The sequence below is a fragment of the Sipha flava genome, unplaced genomic scaffold, assembly GCF_003268045.1.
Source record: "Sipha flava isolate LNK unplaced genomic scaffold, YSA_version1 105_pilon_pilon, whole genome shotgun sequence".
Classification (NCBI taxonomy): Eukaryota; Metazoa; Arthropoda; class Insecta; order Hemiptera; family Aphididae; genus Sipha; species Sipha flava.
In genome coordinates, this window is record NW_020271719.1 from 600,786 (window position 1) to 628,179 (window position 27,394).

Below are 27,394 nucleotides of genomic sequence, written 5' to 3' on the forward strand. Positions count from 1 at the left end.
AATAAATAAAAAAATATCTTCAACAGTTAAATTTTTAAATTAGCCAAATATTATGAAAAATTTAAATTAATGTTTAGTAGGTATATACCTAACAAGTATCATAGTATTGGTTACTTACAAGATATTTATCTTCATCAGCCAAAGCATGTTTATGAACAAATAAACCTATATCATTTTGATGGTACTGTGCATTGCTACTTAAACATTGAATCTTAAAATGTAAGAAGAATAAAGCATGTGTTTTAGTATATTAAGCTATAATATGATATTATGTAGTATATTTCAAGCATATCATAATATTTACTAATAAATAATAGCATATTATTGCATATTTGCATATAACTAAATAACTAAATAGAAGCAATGTCCAAATCAAAACATACAAATAAACTTAAGAATTAAAAATGTTAAGTTTTAATCATTAACTTTTCCTAACTTAGTACTTACAGGTTGTTGTGTTATTGATTTTTAAATTTATATAAATAGTTTTATAAATTTAAATAAAAATTAGAAATACATAAATGTATGAACATTTAGATTATTTCAAAAAATAGTTCAATTTTATTACCACAAGTTCTTACTCCTTTACTAGGTTGGTCTTGATCTGAATCACATTTTGACAAGCTATTCTGTTCATCAGTTTCTTTAACTTTTTTTGAAAAAAAGAAATAAAGGCATTTGACTGTCTTTTCATTTTTATTTAATAATTTAATATGTAATTTAGTAATATATTAAATAATAGAAAACAATTGACACACATCCACAGATCACAGTTAAAGAAAAATATTATATTATTATAATATAAATAATAATGGAGATTGGTATTGCACTGTTGCTCAACGTTTACAGTAATGTAATGTTCCAAAATAGTTAATACCACAGAATAAATTAATATCTAATATCATTAGAATAATAATACATTGTTTGTCGACGTTGCATTTTATCGAAGTAAAGTTTAAGTAATGACTATTTAGCGTATGAGTTTCATGTTTATATTAAATTCAAATACCTACTATATTTGGAACTTCCATGGAAAAATATGAAATTAAGTTTAAGAATGGCAAAAATATTTTCCAAACATGAAAATACAAATAAAATGTCATACCAAGAAATAATAATTACTTCTTAATAATAAACGAATTATGATTATGAATAAAAAATCTTTATGTATAAAAGAAAGTCAGGTTATTTACAGAATTTATAATTCAAGAACGGCTGGACCGATTTTGATGATCTCTGATTTTTTGGATTCGTCTACGTACTAGAATAAAAATAACTCTAATCTTGGCAATAATACAAACAATTATCTAGATAAGCAAAAATTTTATCTTAGATAAGTAATTAGATAACTTGGCATTATTTATCTAGATAAAAAAAAAGATGACAAACAATCTAGATAATTTATCTAGATAAGTCCCAACACTGGACTTATGGGACATACTGTATATCCCATACCAACGGTCACAATATAGAAAATTGCTTATTAACAATATTGTACATCATATATAATAATATGGACAGACAAGAGAGAAAAGAAATAGATACTATATAATAATATTAATAATAATGGTTTTAAGATATCAAAATTTAAATTTTGAAAATGTTAACCTTAAAGTTAATTTATTTTAAATATTAATTAATTAAATATATTTAAGAAAAATCTAGATGTTTGGTGTTTGTCTTCCATAAATACTTTTTATGTTCGGCTCCCAAAACTACATGAATACCTCAACATTTTACCAGCTAAACTACTGACAAACAATTTTTTTACCCAAAGTTAGTAACTTTCGAATAAAACTTCCATAACCCCATGATGTCATAGGCTTACTAACAAAATGTTGACATTGTATTCATATAAATTTTTTCTAATATTGTTTAAATTTGTAAATCAGAGAACATTATTGGTTATTCTAGGTATAGATTATGTTATGAGTAAAAACTATAGATTATAAGAGTGTCTTTTTGGTTCTGTATTTTGTGCTTTTATTATTCATTATTTATGCTATCTAATACATAAGTATATTAAATTAATTTTATTTTAAAATAATTTGCATTCCCCCCATTAAGCCGATGTAAAAACAATTAATATATTATGTAATTTTATATTAAACAATATACATGTTATAGATACATGAACAAAATATGGTATATGTTTTAGTACAACTTAACAATAATAATCATTTTATTTTAATACATTTGTATATCTGTGAAACAGTAATTAGAGACCTTTGTTGTAATATCCAATACTCAAATGAAAATTTTCGGCCATTTTCTGAAATATATAAATCATCCTATAAATAGAATAATAAAATAAATTTCAATTATCAAATATATTCATAAGAAATTTATAATTTCATAGATAGGTATATTGATGTACTGTAAGGTAACTTTTAATTTTATTATTAACAGTTACTGAAATTGGTTTAAACAAAAAGGAATTTATTTTGATAAATGTGTACCAACAATATGATGTTCTTCCAATACAATTATGAATATTTTTACTGTGCAACGAATACACTTTACTTATACGCGATAAACCCTTATAACTATAATACCCGGTTGCATGAAAACAGTTCAATAAACTGTTGGGTCGTTAATATGTCGATTGTAAAATAGTAGAAGTTAAAGCACAGATTGCGTTTCATGAAAGTAGTATAAATTGTATCAAATAATCAGGTTATAACCAATTGTTTGGTAGTACACAAATATTATTCTTATCAAGATTATTATTTTTTCGAAGAGATAAGCATGTCTTGGTAATTTAATTGTTAATTGTTATTTGACGGATTTGACTTATCTTTAAGCCGCCTTGTTCTTGGAAGATTTATAAAAATTTAGAGAATAATATCGTCATTGTAATCATCAGACGAGGATGACAAACATTACAATTAATTATTTAAATTTAAAATGTCTTAAAACAATAATATGAAAAAAAAAAATAATTATTCAAAATTAAATAAACAATAATAATAGAAACAAGTGATAGTTTTTAATTTTACATTTTAAATTTAACGATTAGGGATAAGGGATAACGGTTCTGCAAATATTTTAGATCCGAAATCGAACCTATAAATTATCGAACTGATAACGCTTTATTAGTCTTTTATTTATCAATTTTAAAGAACAGTTTTATTTTTCGTTATATATTATAATTTGTACACTTGCCTGCATGTAAATAGGTAAAACATATTTTTTATTTTTCAATTATTAGAAAACTAAATATAATTAAATAAAAATTTATAAATTAATGTTTAAAATAAAATCTTGATTTTATTTAATTTTAAAATATTTTATTTAATATAAAAATAAATAAAAAAATAGTTTATGTATAGAAATAAACAAATAGATGTTGGAGTATTATTATATTGTACAATTTTAAATTATATTGTTATATAAAATAAATATTTTAAAAATATTTGTTTTACGTTTTATTTGTAATTTGAATGATGATGTAACTACCTACCTACTCTATTACATTTGGAACAATATTTCTAAATAACTCAAGTGATGATTCTAACATTATTAGGGCTTAAAAATGTATATTTGAGTGTGCAATTATTAATATTTAAATGTAAAAATAATATATGTATTTTAGATACAAATAATACATTTAAAATTTAATAAAAGATTCATTACTTGTAATTCAGGTTCAAGCTTGTCTATTGATATAGGTGATATCTGTGGATAAATTGCACAACTAATTGGAATCGCAAGTGCATAAATGATACCACACAATAACATTTCGATAAGCTCTTGTAGCCATTCCATATTTGCTGTTATCCCACTTTTTCCGATTATTTCCATTAAAATTGGCGTTAACACTAGAATCAATAGAATTTTAAGTACTCAATATATAAATTCGTTCTTAATCAGGGCCCCCGCATACAATTTCGGGCCCCTACACTAAGTGGTTGTCCGGGCCCTTTATAAAATTTCCAAAAATACTATTTATATATATATATAACAATTTTAGGAATAATATTTGTTTTTTTACTATGCCAATTCAAATTCAAGATTCATAAGCATTTCAACATTAATAATGTCTATTTTATTTTTTTAATTACAATGTTATTTAAATTAAAAAGGTAAAAACAAGTATATTTTAATTTATATTTAATATATTTTTTAAGTTAAAATTTTATTTTGCGGGCTTTGAGCCCAGCGAACTCAGTAATAATATCGTCAAAATTGATTGTTGAAGCCAATCCATTCATTTCTAGGTAATCATAGGTTAATCCGCATTTTGAACTATCGAAATAACTAAATATATATATATATATATATATAATATTATTTTAAAATATTATTTAATGTAAAATAAGTATTTCTACTAAAATTTCAAAAATTACAAATAAATTTCAACGGGCCCACGAGCCCTTAAAATAGTCGGGACCCTGTACTCAAGGTTCATCAGCCCCCCTTGTGGGGGCCCTATTCTTAATTATAAATTTTAATCATAAGAAAACATGAGTATATGAAATTACGAAAAATATACAAATTTCAACATAATATATTATATTTAAGTGCTTACAAATTCCCATAGAAGACACCGTAATACGACTGATTAATACAGCTAAAATACCTCGACGAGACGCAATCTTGGAATTACCAAGAAATTTTTTATTCTCATCGTACACGGCGATTCCATTTTGCAGTTCTCTAAATTAAAAGTTCAACTTATTTTTAATATTATTAAGTCATGTTATGTCGAAAATTATGTTTATACTTTATTCGCATTAGAGGTATGTTAATACAATGCGCTACAACAGCAGCTACAAATGGCACAAAACGTTCACAAATAGGTGGTAAATTCTAAAAAATTAAAATGTATTAAATAAAAGTGAATAATTGTATTACTACAGTTATTGATAAGTGCATTGAAAATATTCTAGTGTTTAATTTGTTCAATTTACGTTTATTCTACGAACAAGTCAATAGTATCAACATTTGAAAATGCAACCGAATTATGACCAAAATATTTATTTTCAAATTTAATGTTTCTGCTTAGCCTTATCAATTTTAAATTTGAAATATCCGCTTAGTTATATTATTGTATAATAAGCGGTAGGTATCTTATATCTCTATCAACATTATGTTTTCACTATTTCCAAAAAAGTTTTAATTTCTTATTAATATTAAATACTATGATATTTTAATATTTTAAATGCTCATAAATAATCGATATAATGAAACTTAGCGCTAAAATTGTATTTATTATTATGTGTGTAATTATTTATGACTTTTATTATTCATTACTTAGCAATAATTTAATTATTTAATTATTCTTACCATAATTAATCTATTTAAACCCACAGCTGTAATTAAAGCAGCACTAGTAGTTAAAATATATGATTTCAATATCTGACTGTAAAAAAAAAAATACATAATTAAATCAGCACACTATCAGTTATAAAAAATAGTTAGAAGTAATTAGTAAAATAGAATATCATACTCGAAGGATATGGGTATGTTTCCACTTCGATTAGTATAGTTGACTAGAGCATTATACGATTGATTGAACCACTGCCAGAAAATTAAAGCAATTGTGCTTCTGTTTGCAAACAATTTTGAAACATTTAAGTTTAACTATATAATTTTATAGTTAATATATAATACGACCTATCTACATAATAATGTTTGTATTAAAAATGTTTATTTTCACTATATTTTAAATATTATCTGCAATGGTAATACGCTTTGCTTGGTTGAGAGATTATAAATAATTATTTGTTTTTAACATTTTTTATTATTTATTTAAGATTCTTATCCTAGAAGATTATTTGTTCTATAATTTCAATTGAAAACAATTATAACTGTTAATCGATATTTTTAATTTAGGAAGCAGACTTTTAATTAATTACTATTTTTGTTAACATTTATTAAATCAGCATTATGCTAAAAGAGTGTGGGGATAATTAGGACACATAGAACATGACTCTGGGCTTGAACTAAAATATATGTACGTCAAAAATACTATTTAGTTATTATGCATCATAATAAATTTTATTTGTGTTATGAGTCCATTAAAAAATCACAAGAAGTTTTGTGATTTTTATAACGAATATCAAATATAATATAAAAAGTAACATTTTCTTTCTCATTAATTCTCTAAACATATATAAGAATTACAGGTAATTGATTATGAAATCAAAAATTAACATTATTAATGAGAGCCTAGAAAAATTATTAAGAAAATTGTTTATATATATATATATATATAAACTAAATATCTTTAAAATGGGTTCAATTTTCGATAATTATAAATATTTTATTTGGTTTATTGGACTAATTCGCCATTAATTCAGAATTGTGCTAATTCGGTATGCCCTCTACCGTTAAGTTTCAGATTCGGTATGTGCTCTACGGTCTTCATAGATCGTTTTGACTGGGTTTTATTTTATATTTATATTTTTTATATTATTTTATCGATGATTCTTTACAGACAAATGTCTGGTCAGTAATTTTATATTTTGTAATGTTATTTATGATTCGGTTTGCGCACTACCGAAATGTGTCCGAGTCGGAATATGTGATTTTGACTGAGTTATATCAAAACGATCTCTATTCACGATCTGAATATCTTCTAACTTGGTGAAAAAAAGATCCGGACTGTCTTGACGGTAAAGTCGCCAGCAATAGTGATCAAGATGGGACTGCAAATGATTAAGAGGAATACCCCTCATTTCCTTCAATAATTTAATTTTCGCGTCCAACAATGACTTTTCAATGTTTCGAGTTTGAGCTACTGTATTTGCAGATAATTAGAGATTATCAACATTATTAACAGTTTAAAGAAATACCCAACATGTTATATAAAACCGAGGCACATGTTCAGTAATTGCAGTGCAAATCCGCGTATTGAACGTAGACCGAGTGTAAAACGCCAAAACCGGTAGAGCGCATACCGATCTACCACCTTCAGAATTTATACCATTTATAATTATTAAAAGTAAAGTAAAATGAAATAAAAATTATAGAACTTTTTTTATTTTGAATAAAGTACCAATAGTTAAGACGTCTCTGTGTTGTTATAATAATTAATAACTTGTGATTGCTGTACAGTCTATACAAAGTATTTAATAATATATAACAAAATACACTCACTTGTAAAAAGAGACCATACCATAAGTAATCAGCATATTCATTGGTACTTGGGCAGACATTCTTCCAAAAATATTCATTTTTTCTCCTGTATCCGGGTGGAATGCTGAATCAACCACAATTTTGGCCTTGTAGATATCATCTATTGTTAACCCATCTGGTATATTTCCACCATTACTGAATAACTAGCAATTAAACTTCCGATTTTTTTTTTTTTTTTTAATACTATAATTTTATTTTGTACATGCTTACTTACTTATAGTCAGTAACGATCTGTTTACATTTCATTAATTCAAAGTTTGATTTCAAAATATTCAATGGATTAGTAGTAGCGAAAAAGTACCTGACACGGCCCGAGTAGTGGGCTTGATTCCAACGAGGTATGTTTAAGTCTACTCGTTCGTCCATGTTCGGAGTTTGAGGTTCAATAATCTAAATACTACTGAATGATATCGATCGTATACAAATAAATGGACTCTCTAAAAATCGAACACTGATTATATTTAATGTTAGCGATATAGTATGATCTATTACAGTGGGGAGGTTTATAATTTCTGAACTATTTGTACACTGTTATTATTTCAAATGTTATTTATATAGATAATTTGTAATTAAATTACTATTATTTGACTACAAATTATGATTATTGATTATATTATGGTGTGCTATAGAACAGGAGACAATACATTAACACGACCTACAACCAACGCAATATGCGCATTTACGTCTATTCCACAGACTTACAGAACTATTGAAAATATGATTAGTCCCTTTTTTCGGAAGTTACTTGCAGGGACTTGTACGGCTATTGTTGGATTCAATAAAATAAGTTCTCTAGACTGCATCATCCATAGTATTGAAAATATTTGTAATTACGTAATTTCAAATTCAATTGTAATTTATAACTAATATTGGAAAATTCAAATTATTTGTATCACTTCAGTAGTTATATTGCAACATAAATTAAATTAATTAAAATAAATAAAATCACTTACCATGATGAGAATGGTTTTCATAACTAAGGCTCAGTCAATGTATTCATATGGTATTGGGAGTTGAGACGGTGCCTATAAATACACCTTAATTTACTAAAAATCACTATAAATTCTGTTATTAAAATATTTTTTAAAAAACACTGTAGGATGAGCAATATATTGTAATATTGTTAATTTAATTTATTCAATTAAACTCAATTATAACCACAACATATATTATCAAATATGTTTTTCCTTGATATTCAAAAATTTAATCATAACCATTGTACAAGAACAAAACAAACTAATATGTATTTAATTCCTATGCGCAAGGGTGTATTTAGGGGGGGGGGGGTGATATGGGTGTTAGAACACCTCCCATCAATTGTATTTAATCGTATTTCACTAAATTGCTAACTTACAGTATAATTTGAATAAACGTATACAACTTGTAGATTTTACATATACCGTTTTAATATAATCATTTATATAAATAGGTATATGGTATCTATTGATGTAATACGGGAGGGGGTAGAGCCCCCTACTTACTATAAGTCTATTCAATTTTAAAACACCACCGTTAAATGAATCTTGGATACGCTACTGCCTCTGTGTAGAACAGAATTTGGAAAAAAAAAACCCCATTAATGCTGGAATTAAGATGGCAATGGAATTAGATATAGATGTTATGAGTAGGTAGTTTGTTTACAATCTTTCGATTTTATAAGAAATTGAAAAATGAAAAAATTTAATTACTAGCATAGAATATTTTTTATTTGTTATATTTCAGTGAGATTGTTATACTTATTTTGTAACTGTTTAAAATTATCAATAATCGATTTAACTGTTAGTTATATGTTATTTAATTGTATTAACTGTACAATTATTTGACACTTAGAAAATGGCTAACTTAAAATATTTACAAATCAGTAAGAAATGTTTACAGTATTTCACAATTTCTATGTTCTAACTATATTGTTACTAATAATAGTAATAGGTATGTACAATTAAGATTTAATTAAGAATTAGTAAAAGAGAATCAAAAATAAAAAATAAAACTAATAACAATTAGAGTAGTAGGTCGTGTGGGCATCCATGCTAGTGACAACGAAAAGGAGAGGGGGACTTAGATTGTAGTATTTGCACTGCTGGCAGAATGTTAGTGGTTGAAGAAGTTGATTGTTGATTTTTCTATATAATCCGTAATAGAGGGTAGCTGGAAGTCCATATGCAGTGCAACATTACGTACGATACCTTCTAAGTAGACATTTCAGTTAAGGCAAATGATGTAAATCAGTAATATTTTAAACGGGAGTAGGGGTTTAAGGAAATTATATATTACTCGTAAATGAATAAAAATTTTTTATGATTAAAACATACTTTGTATAAGTATAATAATGAACAATTTGAAATGTATATGAATTATTAAATAAAATGAAATAAAAAATTGTTTAACTGATAGTAATAAAAACATATCAAGGCACAAAGTTAACCTTGAGAGAAATACTTCAGTATTTATTTTACGCATAATTATAAAGGTAATTATTTTCATGATGCGTCATAAATATAAAAAAATCTTCTCTAATACAACAATCTTCAATATATCTAACAGACAAGGATATCTACCCTACTCCAGATGTGTCACAAGTTCTCTTTGCTAAAATAGAAAACAATTACACTATATTATTATTTTTTTTTTTTTACAGAACGAGTTTAAATTAGTGTAAAATAATTATATACTAGGGGAATACTTTGTACAAATCTAATTTACAAACATAACAATCGGACGCTTTATATAACATGAATTACGGTGTTTATATTATATCTAGATTTTAAACCCTTATGATGAAATTTAAAGAGAAAGAAATATTGATATTAGAGAATAGCATATTTTTTTTGTAGAAATTTGATTAATAAAGGATTAGTCAAGATAGATACACCCACTTCTTGATTAGAACATTTTACAATATATTTATTGCCAAACAAAACGTATACTTTACAAAATGTTAGAAATTGTAAATCAGAATTCTTCGAAGAATAGAAAATTAGAATAAATTAACTAAACAAAGCATATTAAGCAAAAAATTCATGATTTCTATTTTAATAGTACAGAAAAGTTGTGATTTATAGGGGGCATCTATAGATTGCAGAGTAAATAATACTTCAACTTATATTCAGTTATTTTAATATTTAAAAACTTTCCAGTAATAGGAATTTCTGTTACTTCAGTTATATACCCCCCTAGTATTAGATTTTTTATGCAGTAAAAGGATATTATTTTTATTGCTTCTGCTTCTCCTTTAGCCATTGGCGCAACTAGACATTTGAACTAGGGGGTGCTTAAGCTCAAGGTTTTTTTGTGACTTGATGAACCATAACTTGGTTAAAAAATAAATAAAAAATGAATGTTCCAATTCACCTTGAGTTTCGGGTGACATGAAACAGTAAGGTATTTTTAAATGTTTTTGAGCATTTAACCTGCAATATGTTTTACTTAGAACATAAATAGGATTTTTACAAACATCTTTGTACATATGATAACCTATAGAAGTCAATAGGTAACCTAAATATTATATAAAAAATAAATTAAACACATTCTCTTTTGTGTCTCAAACAGTACGAGTTTGGTGAATTAAATTTGGTCTACAAAAAAGTATTTTTATGATAACAGTTTGTAACATCAATTTCTGTTTAATGATGAGAAATATCATAAAATGTTTCTGATTGGAAATGTAACAACATAAAATATCATGAAAAGATAAACAATATATAACAAAACTCTTGAAGTTCTATCAAATTCAATAAAGAAAAGTCATAGTGTTCCAAGTCACCACTCAAGTTCCATTTCACCCGTATTGACGATACTGATTAAAATATACCATACAGATATAGTAAGCACAGACTATTTAAAATAACTTGGCCTCTCTGGCATCCTTATCTCTATTAAATTAAAATCAACACATCCAATTCAACATTATAAATAACAAAATGTTATTTCACAAAAATTACTATTATGTTATAATTGTAATTCGATAAATATTAAACTTTTTTTTTTCAGTTTTTAAACGATTTTTTTGGGGGTGCAAAGGACCCAAAGCACCCCCCCCCCCATAGTTGCGCCAATGCCTTCAGTTTGCAAAATCTTTTGTTGACGTTCTGTTTGGCACATTCAACAAAGAAGACAACACACTGAGCTTCTTAGTGGGCTACTTGTTTTGCCTCTACAGCTGCTATATATTCTTTGTCAAAACTTAATTCAGTTATGGAAACATCATCCAGAATAATGTTAATATCACGAGGACGATCAAAAAGTTGTTTCCTAATGAGCAGGGAAACCTGTAAAAATATAAATACAATATTATAAATGATAAATTAAGATTTTATAAAGGAAAAAATAATTAAATAGCTATATAGTACATTTTTATGGAGACAATACAATTTTAATAAATATGAATAGTAAAAATAATAAAACAATAAACAAATGTAATTAAGGATGTTGACCATTGAATTATACTTAGATTTTTCATATTTTAATTTGCTATGGGATTTCTGACTTAAAGTTCATAAGCAAAAAATATTTGACAATATTATGATGACTCCATTATTATAATATTATTTATAACTTTATTCTTAAATATGACTTCTATTTCCAATAATAATAATTAAATGTTGTTCCTAATGTAGTAATGTAAAATAAATGAATAAAACTATTTGTATTAATTATTTATAATGCCAAACAAAGTCAAATTTGAATTAATATTTTTACTTTTTAAATATATTTAGGAGAAAAATTATAATTTAATATTCATACTAGATTTGTGGCCTACAGGAAATAGTTAAAAGATCTCAAATATAACTCTACAAATTATAAATAATAAAATAATCTTTTCAAGCTTAACTTATGATGTTAATCAATTATTATTATTTTATGAAGATAATTTTCAAACTTTTAATAACTAACCTTTCTTTCTTTCTTTTGAGTTAAACGGCTGCTACGATCATCCCGTCTCACAACCAATTCTCCAGCCGTTTCTAATCATCGCCGAATTCTTCCAGTTTGCTATGCCTCCTAAGTTTTCTATATTTTTCTTAACTATATCTTCCCATCTCAATTTTGGTTTTCCCAAGGGCCTTTTTCCTACTGGATTCTGTTTTAGCATCATTTTTAATAGAGAGTCCTGGCTCCGCATTATATATGACAACTGGAACGCTTACTTTACAGTGTTGCCCGAACGAACATGTTACAAAGAGATGGCGAATAAAATAGGTGTTTCTGTCTTTGTTTAACATATAGCGCCATAGTGGTATATAGGATAATATTAATTTCTTTTTTTTTCCATTCCATCTAAAATTATTTAAATTATTATTTAAGACATTTGAATCCATAGATAAGATGCTAAATGTCTCTGTAAATGAAGCTGGTTATGAATTCATTTGTTTTGAGATTTAAGGCTTGAACAAGTCTAAAAAATAGTAATGAATGTAATATCAGTAATTGGAATAAATAATTTTCTGAGCCACAAAATTATTATTACCAGAAAATAAATTATTAATTATTACAGATTTATTGTACTAGCATGACAATCTGTTGTCGTATACACCAATTAAAATTGTCCGTATAGACACAAAAAAATATAGTTTTTATAAAAGTAACAAATAAAATAACGCATATGTTTCCGTAATTGTTGTGTCACATGACTACCACGGAAGAACCTCTTCATTAGTTCATTCTGTCTCATATATAAATTTAGGTACCAATAATAATAATAATATAATAATTTGCTTACGTGCTAACAGTAGAAAAAAAAATGTTTATGCTAGCTTATTTTCTATTATGACATTAATATGGCCCGAATTTAAATCGCATAATACAACACTGTGTACTTATTATCTTCAGCTAAATATTTGTCCTGATATGTTTCCTGAATGAAAAATACAATTCTAAATTTAGATAAAGAACATTCATTAAAAATATTTACATACAGGTTAAATAAAACTTTAATTTGTGGAGATGACCACGTTCGTCATTCGATGTAAATAATAAAAAAAAAAAAAAAAAACTCACAACGGTTTTGTATATATATTTTATTCGCGTTAAACTTTACATTTATGTCTTCCGTGCGTGCCATTACCACAATAAACTGACGCCACCGAGGAAACCGGACAGAACTATATTTTCATAAATTAAACAAAATTGAACGTTATCGTTATCGTCGCGGTTGCGACAGTCGCCGACGACGTACGACGATAACTTGAAAAAATAATAATAATAAAGGGACGGGTATAGTTCTTCCGATTTTTGATAACAATTGATAACAGCAAACGTGATAAGAACAAAAAAAAACCTAATGCCAACCACCAAAGTGTAAATAAAATCCCAATTCCCGTTTCGTTATCCAGCACATAATATAAATGAATAAATAAATAATTGATTTCATACTAATAGTAATTTTCGAAAAATGTATCCTGAGAAATTTTGTCTTCTACAAAATAAAACACTGTTTAGTTATTTTTTAATCAGTAAAGTTAGATTTTAATTGTTTATTATTTAAATTTAATTAATTGATCATACTTTAATAATTTATATCATAATTTATTTACACTAACCACTAAGATCACAGAACCCATAAGCTTTGCCACTCTTATCAGGCCAAAAACCATCTCTAATTGACATAGCATCATAAATTAAAGCAACATATTTTACATGTGAAAATTTAGATGCTTCAGTTTTCAGTTTTAGTTTGAAATATTCTATTACTTCATATAAAATACCAGGAATACAGTTTCTACTTGCCAACCATCTGCGAATTGTTGATGGATCAGGAAGTATACTTTTTTGTCTTAAGAAAACATATGCGCGAGGGGAATAAAAATGTTAAGTGTAAAGATTTTAATGACTAGTAAATATTATGAAATTTAATATAGGAATTGCAGTAGAAATTTAAGTTAAATTAGGGCTACCTTGTAAAATTTAATTAAACAATACTAAAGAAATATAACTTAAAAATAAAAAAAATCATGTGTTTAATAGTCAAATTGATTTAATAATAACTTTTTGTACATATTACAAGGTATAAAAAACAATAAAAAAATTAGTTTACAGTATATGAAAACAATAAGGTTGTAATATATTATTATATATTAGGATATGGCCCGATTTGTCGTTGAACATAACCATCATTACGGTGACCAGTTCTTAAAAACAACAATAAGTCACCGTCTTGATTCAGCTGCTGTATACATCCTCTAATCATTATAGATGTATTTTCCCTTTCTTTTCTGGACATTTCATTTCTAACCTAGTAAAGTATATACAATTTACAGAAATGAACCACAGTTAAATTTAAAAGCCATCTCTGTACCATCAGTACAATAAGCGCAAAAAAGGTTAAAGAATTTAATATTATAACAATATGTAGAAGCCATTCATTACATAAAAGTAATATTTTTCATATGGGAATCAATATATTAAAATTTCTATGAAGTATAACTGACATCGCATAATATTTTTGAAGTTGTATGGAGTCTATAATGATTTAAACTTCTACAACGAGTTAGGCCGCGTGCACATTGGATAGCATTGCGCGGTGATCGGTGGGCGATAAATGGCAAGCGTTGACAAAAATAAATCATACACGGTAATTTTGTCGGAATTGTGTACACTTTTCTGGGGCGTTGAGCGTTAGCGATGCGCTGTGCGCTATGCGTTGTTTATTTTTCAAAACGTGCAAAATAATAAATAAACGCGAGCGGGACCAAGAGGAATATCGTATAATTTACTGTAGATATTGATAAAACGTTTTTACAAAATAAAAAGAATTCATCGTGCTAATTGAATGCTTTAAATCGATTACTCTTTCTGTTTTATCAATAGTTTCGAACAATTTTTTTCAAAATTAAATTAACGGATTTGAGCAAGACATGACGCAGACGGTCCACCGGTGATTGAATTGCTGACCGTCGGTGTGGAAACCAAAGTAATCTCATCTTTGAATAGTTGTGAAAATTTAAGTATTTCATCTGCTGGTATAACACACCTTTTTGTCTAACCTAAGATATAATTAATATTAAAATAAATTAAAAAAAAGTAATACAAAGAGTTTTCAATACCTTTGCAAAAAACTGAGAATATTTTTCAGCAGAATCGCATGTTATTGAATTTCCACATAATATATTATATTGTCAATAGTTGTTTGAAGAAACGTTGTAATTTCTAACTTTAATAAGATGCATTTCGCAAGTTTTACTTCCTATATAATATTGAAAAATAAATAAACAATGAATATATGAGGATAAAATGTTTAATTTACCTTAGCTTTCAGTGTTAGAACTTTATTAGGAATCCTACATGGACATATTAATTCTAAATATTCTTATAATTCACTTTATTTTCGGTATAACCAAAAGTAATGCATAAGGTAAAACACGGAAAAGATCAGTCCCAGTTTGAACAAGTTATGACAATAATTAACTTAGTTAAATAAATGTTTTCTGACGCTAAATATAATAAATATATATAATTAGTTTATCAATTGATCATATACATCTAGTTAAAATTTTCGCTTGATTTTAATTTATAACACACTCAGGGCCGACGAGAACTTTTGAGGGCCCCGCAGCCCCCTTTCACTTGCACTTGTTTGACTAACATAGACATACTACTTGTACATATATTAGTTTAATAAAAATATTGTATAAAAGATTAAAAGGTAGCCTGTTTTTTCTGAAAATTTTTTTTCAAAATGAAATTGACGCGTTTGAGCAAGACATAAAGCAGACGGTTCACCGATGATTGAATTGCTGACCGCAAGATGTTGTGATGGTTAACGGTGAATAAATTTGGTCGCCACGACAATGGTGACAGCTACTTCAAAATCACAGCGACTTTTAATGGTGACTAGTCACCATTCACTTTGAGTGATAAATATTTAAGTTACTCAGTCATCATCATCGAGTATTATATTGGCTTAATTAGGGTGATTTCAAATATGGTATTATAGTCACTGATAACAGTCACCACAGTCATAGTCACCAAATAAAAGGAGTACACAAACTGCACACAATAGTACCAATTACTATGTTGCTACATTGAGAGTTCCAAGTCACCAAAACTAGACACCATTTATTTTCAAAATTTTCGCAGTGACTAACAGCGACACTGTTGACAAAGTAACGACGACGTGATTTTACACTCATCACTAGTTACATTTTCAACTCACTTCACATTTGTTCGCTGTATAGTCAGCATTGTACGTTATACCATTTTCATGTGCCGTTTGCAATCGTTCCAAACTACGTTGTTGTGAATTTGTGATTTAATCGTCTGGTAATAATCGTGCAATTTCATTGCTATCATCAATTTATTTTTCCCCTGTATAGGGTTGTCAAAATTACTAGCGATTTGTGTTTAGTGACTCAACGTGTTTTGGTGTACCTCGTTGCTCGTGGGGACAGTAGTGTAAACTTGTGGTCCTTTCCCGGCTGCATTTAGTGTTTCATTGTTGTGAAGTCTTCGTGAACAGTTGTCGGCACACATTCGCACGTACACGGGGTCAATTTGTTTTATTGTAATTTTTTTGATATACTTACAAGCCCTGGTGCGGTAGCGTGGGTGGGTGTAAAACCAGGTGTGTGTCTCAACTTTGATGTGTGTATTGGTCGACCAATGATTAGTGTTTGTACGACCAACGGGTCTTGAGTTATTATTAATATTTAATTTGATAGCCATACAGGCATATTGTTTATTATATATTATTTTAATGGCCATTCAGGCAATTTGTCAATTATATTATCATTGTTATTTCTTATTATTGTATTGCAGCAATGGGTGAAGAAGGTCATTGAAGTTGGTGAAAAGAAAACTGAAGACCATCACCATCAAACTTACAGCAGAGTCGACATTCAGCGCTCACTTTGACATTTCCACTGATAAAATAAATGAAGTTCGTGTACGGCTCGAAAGTCTGCATGATATAGGTGATAGATTCGAATTGTTTCAAATAGAACTTGAGGATCATGTCCCTAATGAACAAAGAATTTCTGAGAGAATAGTGTTCAAAAGACTCTTTTTTAGTGTCAAATAATCGTCAATGAAACTTATGGACGCCAATCAAGAAAACCGTTCATATGGTGGAGTTACTAAATACAAAATAAAGCAAACCAGGATCCGTAAACATGTTACTGAGAGTTGAAATATTCTTTGATATTATAAGACAAGGCAAACATATGGTGTCGGAACTTGCTGCCTTCCAGAAAACTTCTTTCGGTTGGATTTTGGTGGGTAAAATACTTACCTCAACATCTTTGATAATTCTGGTACTCCCAGTCGTAAATCAATGTTCGGCATTATCATTATTCTCATCTACGGTTTCTGCACGATTATGCGAAGAGAAAGAAGCTGTAAAACAGCATTTCACACTAACCACTCATAGAAATGACAGAGGACAGTTTTTGGTTCGACTTCCGCTGAAGAAACATCCCTTGTGCATAGGCAATATAAGCATTATAGCTAGGAAACGATTTCCTTAATCTGGAACGAAAACTTATCAAAGACAAGGTGTTGTCAAATGAGTACGATGATTTTTTGATGGAGTACTCGAATTTAGAGCACATGGAAAAAAAGGGACAATTCAATGAAATGCAAAACAACTCACCATGCGGTCTTCAAAAGCACCAGCACAACCACGAAGCTACGAGTGGTGTTTAACGCATCTGCCATAGGTTCATCAGTAAAGTAATTGAATGACTTGCTCATGAAAAGTCCGGTTGTCCAATTTACATTGTATTGCTATTGTGTTTTCGAGTCCATCAAGTAGCTCTCACAGCAGATATAGAGAAGATGTATCGATAAATACTGGTTCACAATGACTATTGTCAGCTACAAAAAATAGTGTATCGGTCAAAGTCAACTGACGAGCTTCAAGAGTTCATGTTGAAAACAGTAACTTATGGTACAAAAACCGCTCCGTACTTAGGCACCAGGTGCCTGGTACAATTGGGAAACACATGCAATGATCCGGATCTAGCAAGAATCACTCAAAGGAGATTTAGATGAACTTTTGATAGGAGCAGTCACTGATGAACAATGTCATGATATTTTTCAAAAACTCTCCAGTGTGCTCAATAGCGCCCAATTGTCAGGAAATGATGCTCTAATTCTTCAAAACTTTTGTCCGGGTTACCTACCACTACTGATGATAACTAAATAATAACATTGTCAAAATTCGACTTTGTCTCAACAAATAATAATCTCGTGGATTTAATTTCACGAGGTATTGGCGTGCGCACAATTTAGTCTCTAACCTTTGTTGGCATGCACTACCATGGTTAAGTCAAGAATCAACTGCATGGCCAGACTGCCCAGCGTTGCCAACTGAAATACCTCAAGTAAAACCCGTGAAATTTGTATTATCAGTATACTAAGTAGCTTCACCTTGGTTGTTAGAATCATATTCTGATTGGAGGAAGCTACTAAGGATTTTAGCTCTTATTATGTGATTTATCTCAAATTGTTGGATAAAAGCAGATTACAAGGCAAATCGTTGTATCGGTTTCATTATATCAGAGGAATTGCAAGGAGAAAAAAATCACTGGTTGCGACAAGCTCAAGCAGTAACTTTTGCTGAAGAGTACTCTCTGTTAAAAAATCAGAAAACAAGTTTCCCGTCACAGTTGTTTAAAACAATTGAGTCCGTTTATTGATAATGTTGGACTTATTCGTGTTGGAGGTCGTTTGATGAATATTTCTATATCAAACTCCATGAATCATCCCATCATATTACTATCCGCCAACCAAGTCACTCGATTACTATTTAAATATGAATATATCAGACTACTGCATGTGGGACCGTTGGCACTATTAGCGCATGTTAACAATCATTATTGGGTTATAAGGGGTCGGTGCATAGCAAGATCCACTGTAAGACACTGTATTCAATGTTTCAAAATCAGTCCTAGATTTGTATCCACATTTATGGCACTGCTTCCACGTGAAAGAGTGACCGTCGCAAGACCTTTTGCACGGACCGGTGTCGATTATGGCCCGGTTATGGTGCGGAGTGGATTAACGAAAGTTATTTCTCTGAAAAGTTACGTGTATATGTTCGTCTGTTTAGTAACTAGAGCAGTACATCTAGAGTTAGTGTCTTTATTTTCAGCAGAAGATTTCATTAGCACCTTATCCAGGTTTATGGTTCGCCGTGGGAAATTTCGAGAATTGTTCAGCGATAATGGTACCAACTCTGGCGGTGCAGATCGAATCCTGCAAACTCATATTCAGGAATCCAAAAATAGTACCAAAGTACACAACTTCTTAAGCAGCTAAAGCATTGACTGGCATTTTATACCACCTTCTGCCCCTCACTTTGGTGGCATTAGAGAGGTAGCGGTCAAGTCAGCCAAAAAACATTTATTGCTTGTTTCTAAAGGTGTAATGATGACGTTTAATGATATTACTACATTACTATACCGTATAGAAGCAGTGTTGAATTAATGACCATTAACGCCACTGTCAAGCAATCCTTCTGATTTCAATGCTTTGATAGCCGGCCATGTTCTGATTGGTGATCCATTACAGCTCCCCCCTGAACCGGATTATATAGACATGCTACAGAATCATCTGCGTCGATTCAAACTCATGCGAGCACAAGTACAGAGTTTCTGGAAACGTCGGTCTTCTGAGTATTTGCCACAGTGTCTACGACGTGCTAAGTGGACCAAACTCACTCGAAACATTGAAGTAGAAGACTTGGCAATTTTGAAGAATGAAAACTGCTTACCATTGCAATGGGAACTATTTCGTGTTACCAAAGATCATCCTGGCCCTGATGATATCGTGCGAGCTGTCACGTTACGGAATTCTTCTGGATCAGAATTCAAGCGTCCAGCAATCAAGGTGGCTGTTCTTCCCACTGAAAACGATGAAGGCAAAGAAGGACAGAACGTGTCATAAAATATTGTCTTGTATTTCTTCCTTTTTTGTCTTATTTGTAATTGTTATTAAGTATATGTTGTTTTTTGGGTTATTCATATTGTCATATTTAGTCAAAGTTATTTAGTCCAATTATTGTAATTTATGAAAGGCATATCCTTTTCAAAGGGGAGAGTAAGTTGATGTTTAGTTTAGTTTGTTTTGTATCATTGAAATCTTCGTGAACAGTTGTCGACACACATTCGCACGTACGCGGGGTCAATTTGTTTAATTGTAATTTTTTGATATACTTACAAGCCCTGGTGCGGTAGCGTGGGTGGGTGTAAAATCAGGTGTGTGTCTCAACTTTGATGTGAGTATTGGTCGACCAATGATTTGTGTTTGTATGACCAACGGGTCTTGAGTTATTATTAATATTTAATTTGGTAGCCATACAGGCATATTGTTTATTATATATTATTTTAATGGCCATTCAGGCATTTTGTCAATTATATTATCATTGTTATTTCTTATTATTGTATTGCCAAATAGGCATTGATGTTCCTATTTTTGATTACATATTTTATCATGCCTTATAGGCAATTTGATATTTATATTATTGTAATAAAGTAACTGCCACCAACTATCATTATTATATTATTTTATTTGAATGCGCTGAGCTGAGGTAGTGCGTCATCTTATGTTGCCTACCTCAACATCGTGAAGGCTCAACTTATTATTCATTTTATTATTCAATAAGTGCCGACGTGGCAACAAGTATATTACTTCTGCGACGGTGTTTCATAATTTAATTGACGTTGCATGTACATCGTTGTTGGTAACGAAATTTACGTTGAAAAACCTCGTTAATTCCCAGAGTTGGAGAAAGGCAATCGAAGATAAATTGAAGCAATTTCACAAGAATTGTTACAAGATTCAATAAGTAACTTCAGGGAAAATCTTCAAACATGTGTTCAATCGGAAGGGTGCCATTTACGTAATGTTATTTTTGTTATTTAATTTTTTTATAATTATTTTCTTCAAATTCTGAGTTTGTAAAACACATTTTTTTAAAAAAAAGAAAAAATGTTGGTTCAACATGTCAAAAAAATTGTGGGCGTCAAGTCTCAGGGACCACAAAATATTTTAACAAAATTAATTTTAAAAATGATGTACCAAATGAAAAAAAAAATAAAACAATAAAAAAAAGAAAATAGTATGATTTATTATGTTATAATTTGTAAATTACAAAATATTGTATTTTTATTACATTATAATTTGTTTAATTTATTAATTATAAAAGTATTAAACGATTTTCATTTATAAATTATATTTTAATATTAAAGAATCTCGATTATGGACGAAATAATAAGTGTTATATTATTATTATTTGTTTTTTGGGGGAGGGGCATAAATTATATTATATTAAATTTTTAAATACGGGCCTGATAAGTAAGTATAGTATATGCATAAGAATATAAAAACCTTATATGTTTTTACAAGTCTAAACATAATTTCTTTAAAAATGTTATCATTAATTAAAATAGTGAATTTTGTTTTTATATTGGAATGTAAAAGAAAAATCTTATTATGTAGAAGCCTCGCATTGTAGATGCCCAGTCTGGTTCCTTGTACTACTTTGATGCGGTTTTGATGCTTAAAGAAACTTACAAATATACTGCAATTTAAAATTCATTTTTGAGAATTTTTTTTTTGTTTTTGAGTATTTTTCCGGATTAAAAATAATATATTTGTATACAGTGATGGATTGGAGAACTTTTTTAGTCTGATAATATAAATCAAACTGACCCATACATCGCAAATGTAACTTCTCCCATAATTTAAGGTATAACTTCACTTAAATTTAAAAATTTGTTTAATTTCTCCCCTAAATAAGTAAAATATATAATATCTATAATTATAGCTATAACAGTTTGGGTTAGTTAGACAAGGTTAACCTGTCCTAACTTAAAATTGAATTTCGATCTTATTACATTTTTAAATATAAACAGAAAATATCCTTAAATATTTTGTAATCTATTGGCGTTCAATTTAAACTTTCAATTAATGTTCTAATCCTTTTATATGTATTAAATACATTTTACTATTTCTCCAAAATGGTATTCATTATTGGTTCAATACGCAGACTAAGTTTGCAAATGATTGGTTGAGTAACTTTATGTTTAAGTATAACTTTAGCCAGTACTATTGATCGATTTATGCTTATGGCATTCGATAAAATTTATGTTCGTTTATTTTTTTACAAATTAAAAGATATTAAACTTGGAAATAATTTTAATATCAGCTAGATATTTAATATGAATGAATTCGGTATCACTGCAACCTAACTAAACTATCAACAGTTATTTCTTCAACTGGTGCACGTATAGTGGCAAAAATATCACTGTTGTTCTAGGACTAAGTGCTACAGGTGTTTACGTACTACCCTTCCTAATATTTGCACGAAAACGAATGGATAAACCGTTAGTAGAAGGAACCTTTCCTGGTTCAGTTGTTATTGGTAATGTTAATGGTTGGATAACTTTTAAAAGTTTCTTACTTTATGTAGAGCATTTTTGAACGCATGTCAAATCAACTGCTGAAAATCCTATATTATTAATACTAGATGACAACATATCACATGTTTCTCTTCAAGCCATTCGTTTTTATCGTGAACACTGTTGGCTTGTGGGCCTATTACGCTTATATTAATTTAATAATTTGTTATTAGACTAAAGGAGTCGATATAGGCAATCCAAAGTGAGCCACCCGTAGCTGATATAGGCAACGCACGACACGACATGGATGATAGGAAGGAAAGACTTAAAAATTTACGGGACTAAGGAACATGAGTTTAATTATCGGGGGGGGGGGGGGTCTCTGTGGTCGAATCGGTTTGGTGCAATGACCACAGAGCTCACACATAAATCGGACGAATACTAAAATTAAACACTCAGGCCACACTTAAATCTAACTTACAACGATGACTTGACTAGACAGATGACGGTAACGATGGTGATTGAGATTATGAGCTACTTGAACGGCCTTAGACACACTCTCCGAGTACTGGCGGGCTTACGTGGAAGACACCGGACGCATCATGGATTGACTGTAATTAAAAATAACGCAACCGGAAAAACTCACTTGAAGCACGAAGATGACAGCAAAGACACTCAAAAAAATACAGTATTTTATTCACAATACACGTATTGGTAGAGGAAGAAATAATCGGTAACTAAATTTGTTGGTAAATGGATTGACTTTATTCAGTTGAATAGAAAAAGATATAAGTGCCACAATGGCGAGAATAATAATAATCAATGCAAAATAAATAATAATAAATGTATAGAAACAAAATGTTCAAAAATGTGCTTTACTAGCAATATAAAAACGAGCAAATGACAAAAATAATAATTAAGAAAGTTGCCCCAATGGCTATAAAAAACAATACAATTAATATAATAAAAATTAATTCTGATATGTAATAATAATTTAATTTCAAAAAGAACCAAGAAAAACGTGAACTGTTCGTAATCGTAATAATAATAATAATAAGGGCGTTGGCCGTATAATCACATTAAAAATAATTAAAACCATATGATATTAACATAATCCGATAACACAAAACGATAACAATAATAATAATTCAATTTACCTAAACTTAATATTATAATACACGAACTTAATGACGAAAAAAGGAAGAAAATGGGAAACAGATAACGACGAGTCACCGCCGACGTGTTGTTCTTCAACCACATGTTATTAATACCACTTTACGGCGGCAACAAACACAATAATATTAAACTTGGATTTCCTTCCCACACCGCTCATAGATTATAACTAAAGACCGGATTTTGCATAAAATGCATGTTGTTATTTTCATCATTATATATATATGTAATCAATGATTGTTCACAAATCTTTACTTGATTGATTAAATATCAAAATTTTATACGGCATATTTTAGCATGTTCTGACGTTAGAGCATGTTCTGCATATTTTTGCATATTTTAAGAAAAAATCGTAAAAGTATATACCTAACAAACCAAAAAGGTGTTGAGTAAAAAAAATTGATTATATGTATTGTTACTAAACTTCCATTGGTTGTATGAGTTTTATAGTGAAGACGTGGCTTTACCTATTTTATTTAATCTTGTTGATAAAATACCCAAAACAACATATATAGGTATATTATTATAACCACTGCTACATTTATACAATTGTTGGTAAGAAATACGTTGTAGCCAAGTTAAACCATGAGCGTTCCCATATGGGTACACAAGTATTGCTTTTTTTAAATGCGTTTGGAGAAATTTATATTACTATTGTTCATGTATTATTATTATTATTACATGTGTTTGTATATTATCTTCTTTTCATTTTGATATAATATTTAGCAGTTAATTCATAAACAGTGTCTATTGAAGATATATTATTTCCACCAAAATGTTAAAATAAGTAATTTTTTTTATTTTTCTGGTACTCGACTATAGCTCGTCAGTATAAAATAATATTATTTATAAATTTTGTAAATGAGTGATCAAATATTTAAATCTTATATGTTCTTACAAACATTTATTTGAATATTTTTTTTTCAATTTGTTATTTCTATAATTTTTATAATTTAACAAATTACCTTTTCATATTGCATATTTGCATCTCACTTTTTGCTTTTGAAAATTTTAATAAAATAAAGAAATAATTATCATTGCAAAATTAAAATCAAATATAAAATTTAATAAAAATTGAAATTTTGCTCGTTTTACTTTTTTATCTTGCATATTTTAACTTCTTTTAGTGGATTTTCGCATGCATATTTTATAATTTAAAATGGATATAAATTTGGTCTTTAATTATAACCAGTAGACGTTACAGTTTTTGGGCCCTCTAAAAATGGATCAAAGTCAAATTTGTGACACGTTTATGGTATATAACCCGGGACGTCAGTCCCGTATTTAAGAATTTGGCGCCCCCGGGCATATAATTTATGCCCCCCTTCCAAAAATAAATAATAATAATATAACACTTATTATTTCTTCCATAATCGAGATTCTTTAGTATTAAAAAATAATTTACAAATGAAAATCGGTTACTACTTTTTTTAACTAACAAATTATATAAATTATAACATAATAAAACATTCTATTTTCTTTTTTTTATTGTTTTATTTTTTTTCATTAGGTACATCATTTTTAAAATTAATTTTGCTAAAATAATTTGTCGCCCCTGAGACGACGTCCCCGGGCATGTGTGTACTCGTGCCCCTCCTTAATACGGGCCTACGGGACGTATTACAAATGATCAAGGTATTGGAAAACTATTTAACGAAGCACATAATCGAGCTATTATAGTAGGAAATACCATAAAAGGTTTTAGTGCTTATGAAATACAACCTTTTAATCCAAATGTTTTTTTGGATTATGATTTTGCCTTTGCGAAAGTCATAGAAAGACCATTTGAAAATATTAAAAAATATTTGCAAAACAATACAATTCAAGTAACATAAATAGTACCAATATATTAAGAGCTTACACTTGGACCAAGTTGGAAAAATAAACGTATTCTTGAAATTCCAGTTAAATTACCAGCTTTTCCTGTGGCAATAATACCGGTTTACAAACGTCGACCTAGGGCCAAAATTCCAAGTTTAAAGATAATCAGTCAAATCCATGTTAGAAATGAAAGAGCAATAAAAAAAACCACAAATTAACAAAATAACGTCTAGAGAAAAGAAAGCTAAACCAGCTATTAAAATAAAATAATATTAAGAATAAAAAATGGTGTGGTAAGAATGAAAAACGTAAATTAATTCTAAAAAATCGGAAGATGAAGAAGTTTCGTATGCAGATACTGATAATGAAGATTCAGGTAATGATAAAGAATGTATTTTTTGTTAAGAGCATTACAGTAATAATGTAAAAGGTGAAGCTTGGATAATATGTGTCAAATGTGCGAGATGGGCTCACAAACTGTGCGCAGGCGTCGAATGTTAGGAAGCATTTACATACATGCAAGTTTCACAGAAAATATTTGTAAATTGAATTTTATATGATTGTATTATTTTATTTGATTTTTCGTTTGTAGTTTACCTACCAAACCATGTTATAAAAATAATTATGTTACTAAGTAATTTTCAAAGACTAAAGGTTAAAATGCATTAATTTTATTCAATCTTAATTTTGTTAATTCAATTTCTAACTCCATTGATTTTAATACAGGTATAGGTACTTAATTTGTATAAGTCATTGAACTCAGTTGATAAACTATTTTTATTTTTTAAATAGATGCTCTGGATTTTATGAAAAATGTATTTACTCATCAATTTATAGTATAAATTGCACACATTGACTTAACCCTGAAAATTTTCACCTTAAAATACCAGCAAAATCACGAATTCCGAATTAATTTTATATGTACTTATTTTAACTTAGGTATTTAAAAAAATAACTAAGTTTAATTTTTATTTAATAACAGTCTTGAAAAATTACTCTACTTATGTTTGTATAATTTACGTTTTTATCATGAGGTGTGATACTTGGGAACTTAAATTTGTCAACTTACCCAGATCCCCTCTACCAAAATAATACCTTTATATTTAAAAGTATTTTTTTATATTTTTATTTTTTAATATATTATGCCTTTTTTTTTTTATAAATTTTTCTTTTGGAATTATATAATAAGTATAGCGACTCTTACAAGAACCGACCCATTGGGAAGGTCCTCGATTTCTCGATAGGTCAACTCGCCCCTGTTTGTACATAATTTTTTAAAATCGTAAGCAGACATGAAAGTTGGGTAATTTACTGACCATAATAATATCGGACTATGATTTTTACATCCTGGTGTGCACAATATTTATCAATTCAGTTTATTATGCATATAGAGTAATTTGACTAATAAAGCAGATTTATTGTTTTGAATCTGTTAAAAACTTTTTTTTTTTTAAATCTTTAAAGTTTTTTAAAATTGAAACAGTGTTGTAATGATTTTGAAATAATATGTGTAATACTTTCAGGCATAGAGCTTAAAATATTAAAAAGTTCAAAAGTTTAAAATATAATTAATGTATTTGTAAGCAAGGCCGTATCTGGGGGGGGGGGTCCAGGGTGTCTGAACCCCCCAAATTTCTTCAATATTTTACAAATGTTTAAAATAATTATTTATTTTTAAAACCAACATAAAAATATCAGTCACAAATGACTTAAGCTCCAATTAATCATTGACTGTTTTTAGTTTTATATCATAATATCATAAGAAAATATATTTCATATTTGTATAGTGTAAGGTGACAAGATGTCAAAGTAATTTTGTTTATTTGATTTTATTATATTTTAATAAAAGAAGATTAAATCTTTTTCTGTCTTATTTTAAATCAAATATCAATAATTAAAATCTAAATTCAATAAAATTA

At 28.6% G+C, this 27,394-nt stretch overlaps 2 protein-coding genes and 1 long non-coding RNA gene across 8 annotated transcripts; 1 reads left to right on the forward strand and 2 right to left on the reverse strand.

Annotated features, from left to right (window-relative positions):
* Positions 1 to 17: 17 nt before the first annotated feature.
* Positions 18 to 7,993, reverse strand: LOC112684626 (sideroflexin-1-like). 5 transcript variants are annotated; one of them, XM_025556240.1, is made up of 8 exons: positions 7,358 to 7,993; positions 7,105 to 7,278; positions 5,453 to 5,551; positions 5,290 to 5,365; positions 4,727 to 4,812; positions 4,532 to 4,659; positions 3,637 to 3,821; positions 18 to 211 (listed from the first exon to the last, which is right to left on the reverse strand). In XM_025556240.1, the coding sequence occupies exons 1-8, from the start codon at positions 7,507 to 7,509 to the stop codon at positions 89 to 91; spliced, it is 1,023 nt and encodes a 340-aa protein (XP_025412025.1). In that variant the 5' UTR covers positions 7,510 to 7,993; the 3' UTR covers positions 18 to 88. The 5 variants fall into 5 exon arrangements, with proteins under 5 accessions (XP_025412025.1, XP_025412042.1, XP_025412048.1 ...); XM_025556257.1 differs by having other exon boundaries at positions 20 to 211; positions 7,105 to 7,286; positions 7,358 to 7,449; XM_025556263.1 differs by having other exon boundaries at positions 20 to 211; positions 7,105 to 7,298; positions 7,358 to 7,449.
* A 3,098-nt stretch (positions 7,994 to 11,091) lies between these two features.
* Positions 11,092 to 13,330, reverse strand: LOC112684543. Of its 2 annotated transcripts, none has more exons than XR_003148716.1 (4): positions 13,059 to 13,330; positions 12,863 to 12,997; positions 12,037 to 12,420; positions 11,092 to 11,411 (listed from the first exon to the last, which is right to left on the reverse strand). It is a non-coding gene; the product is annotated as an uncharacterized LOC112684543 (long non-coding RNA). The 2 variants fall into 2 exon arrangements; XR_003148714.1 differs by having other exon boundaries at positions 12,037 to 12,538.
* Positions 13,331 to 18,834: 5,504 nt separating this feature from the next.
* LOC112684606 lies at positions 18,835 to 19,398 on the forward strand. The gene has a single exon (XM_025556218.1). It carries the CDS (start codon positions 18,835 to 18,837, stop codon positions 19,396 to 19,398), a length of 564 nt encoding a protein of 187 aa, XP_025412003.1.
* The last annotated feature ends 7,996 nt before the right edge of the window (positions 19,399 to 27,394 follow it).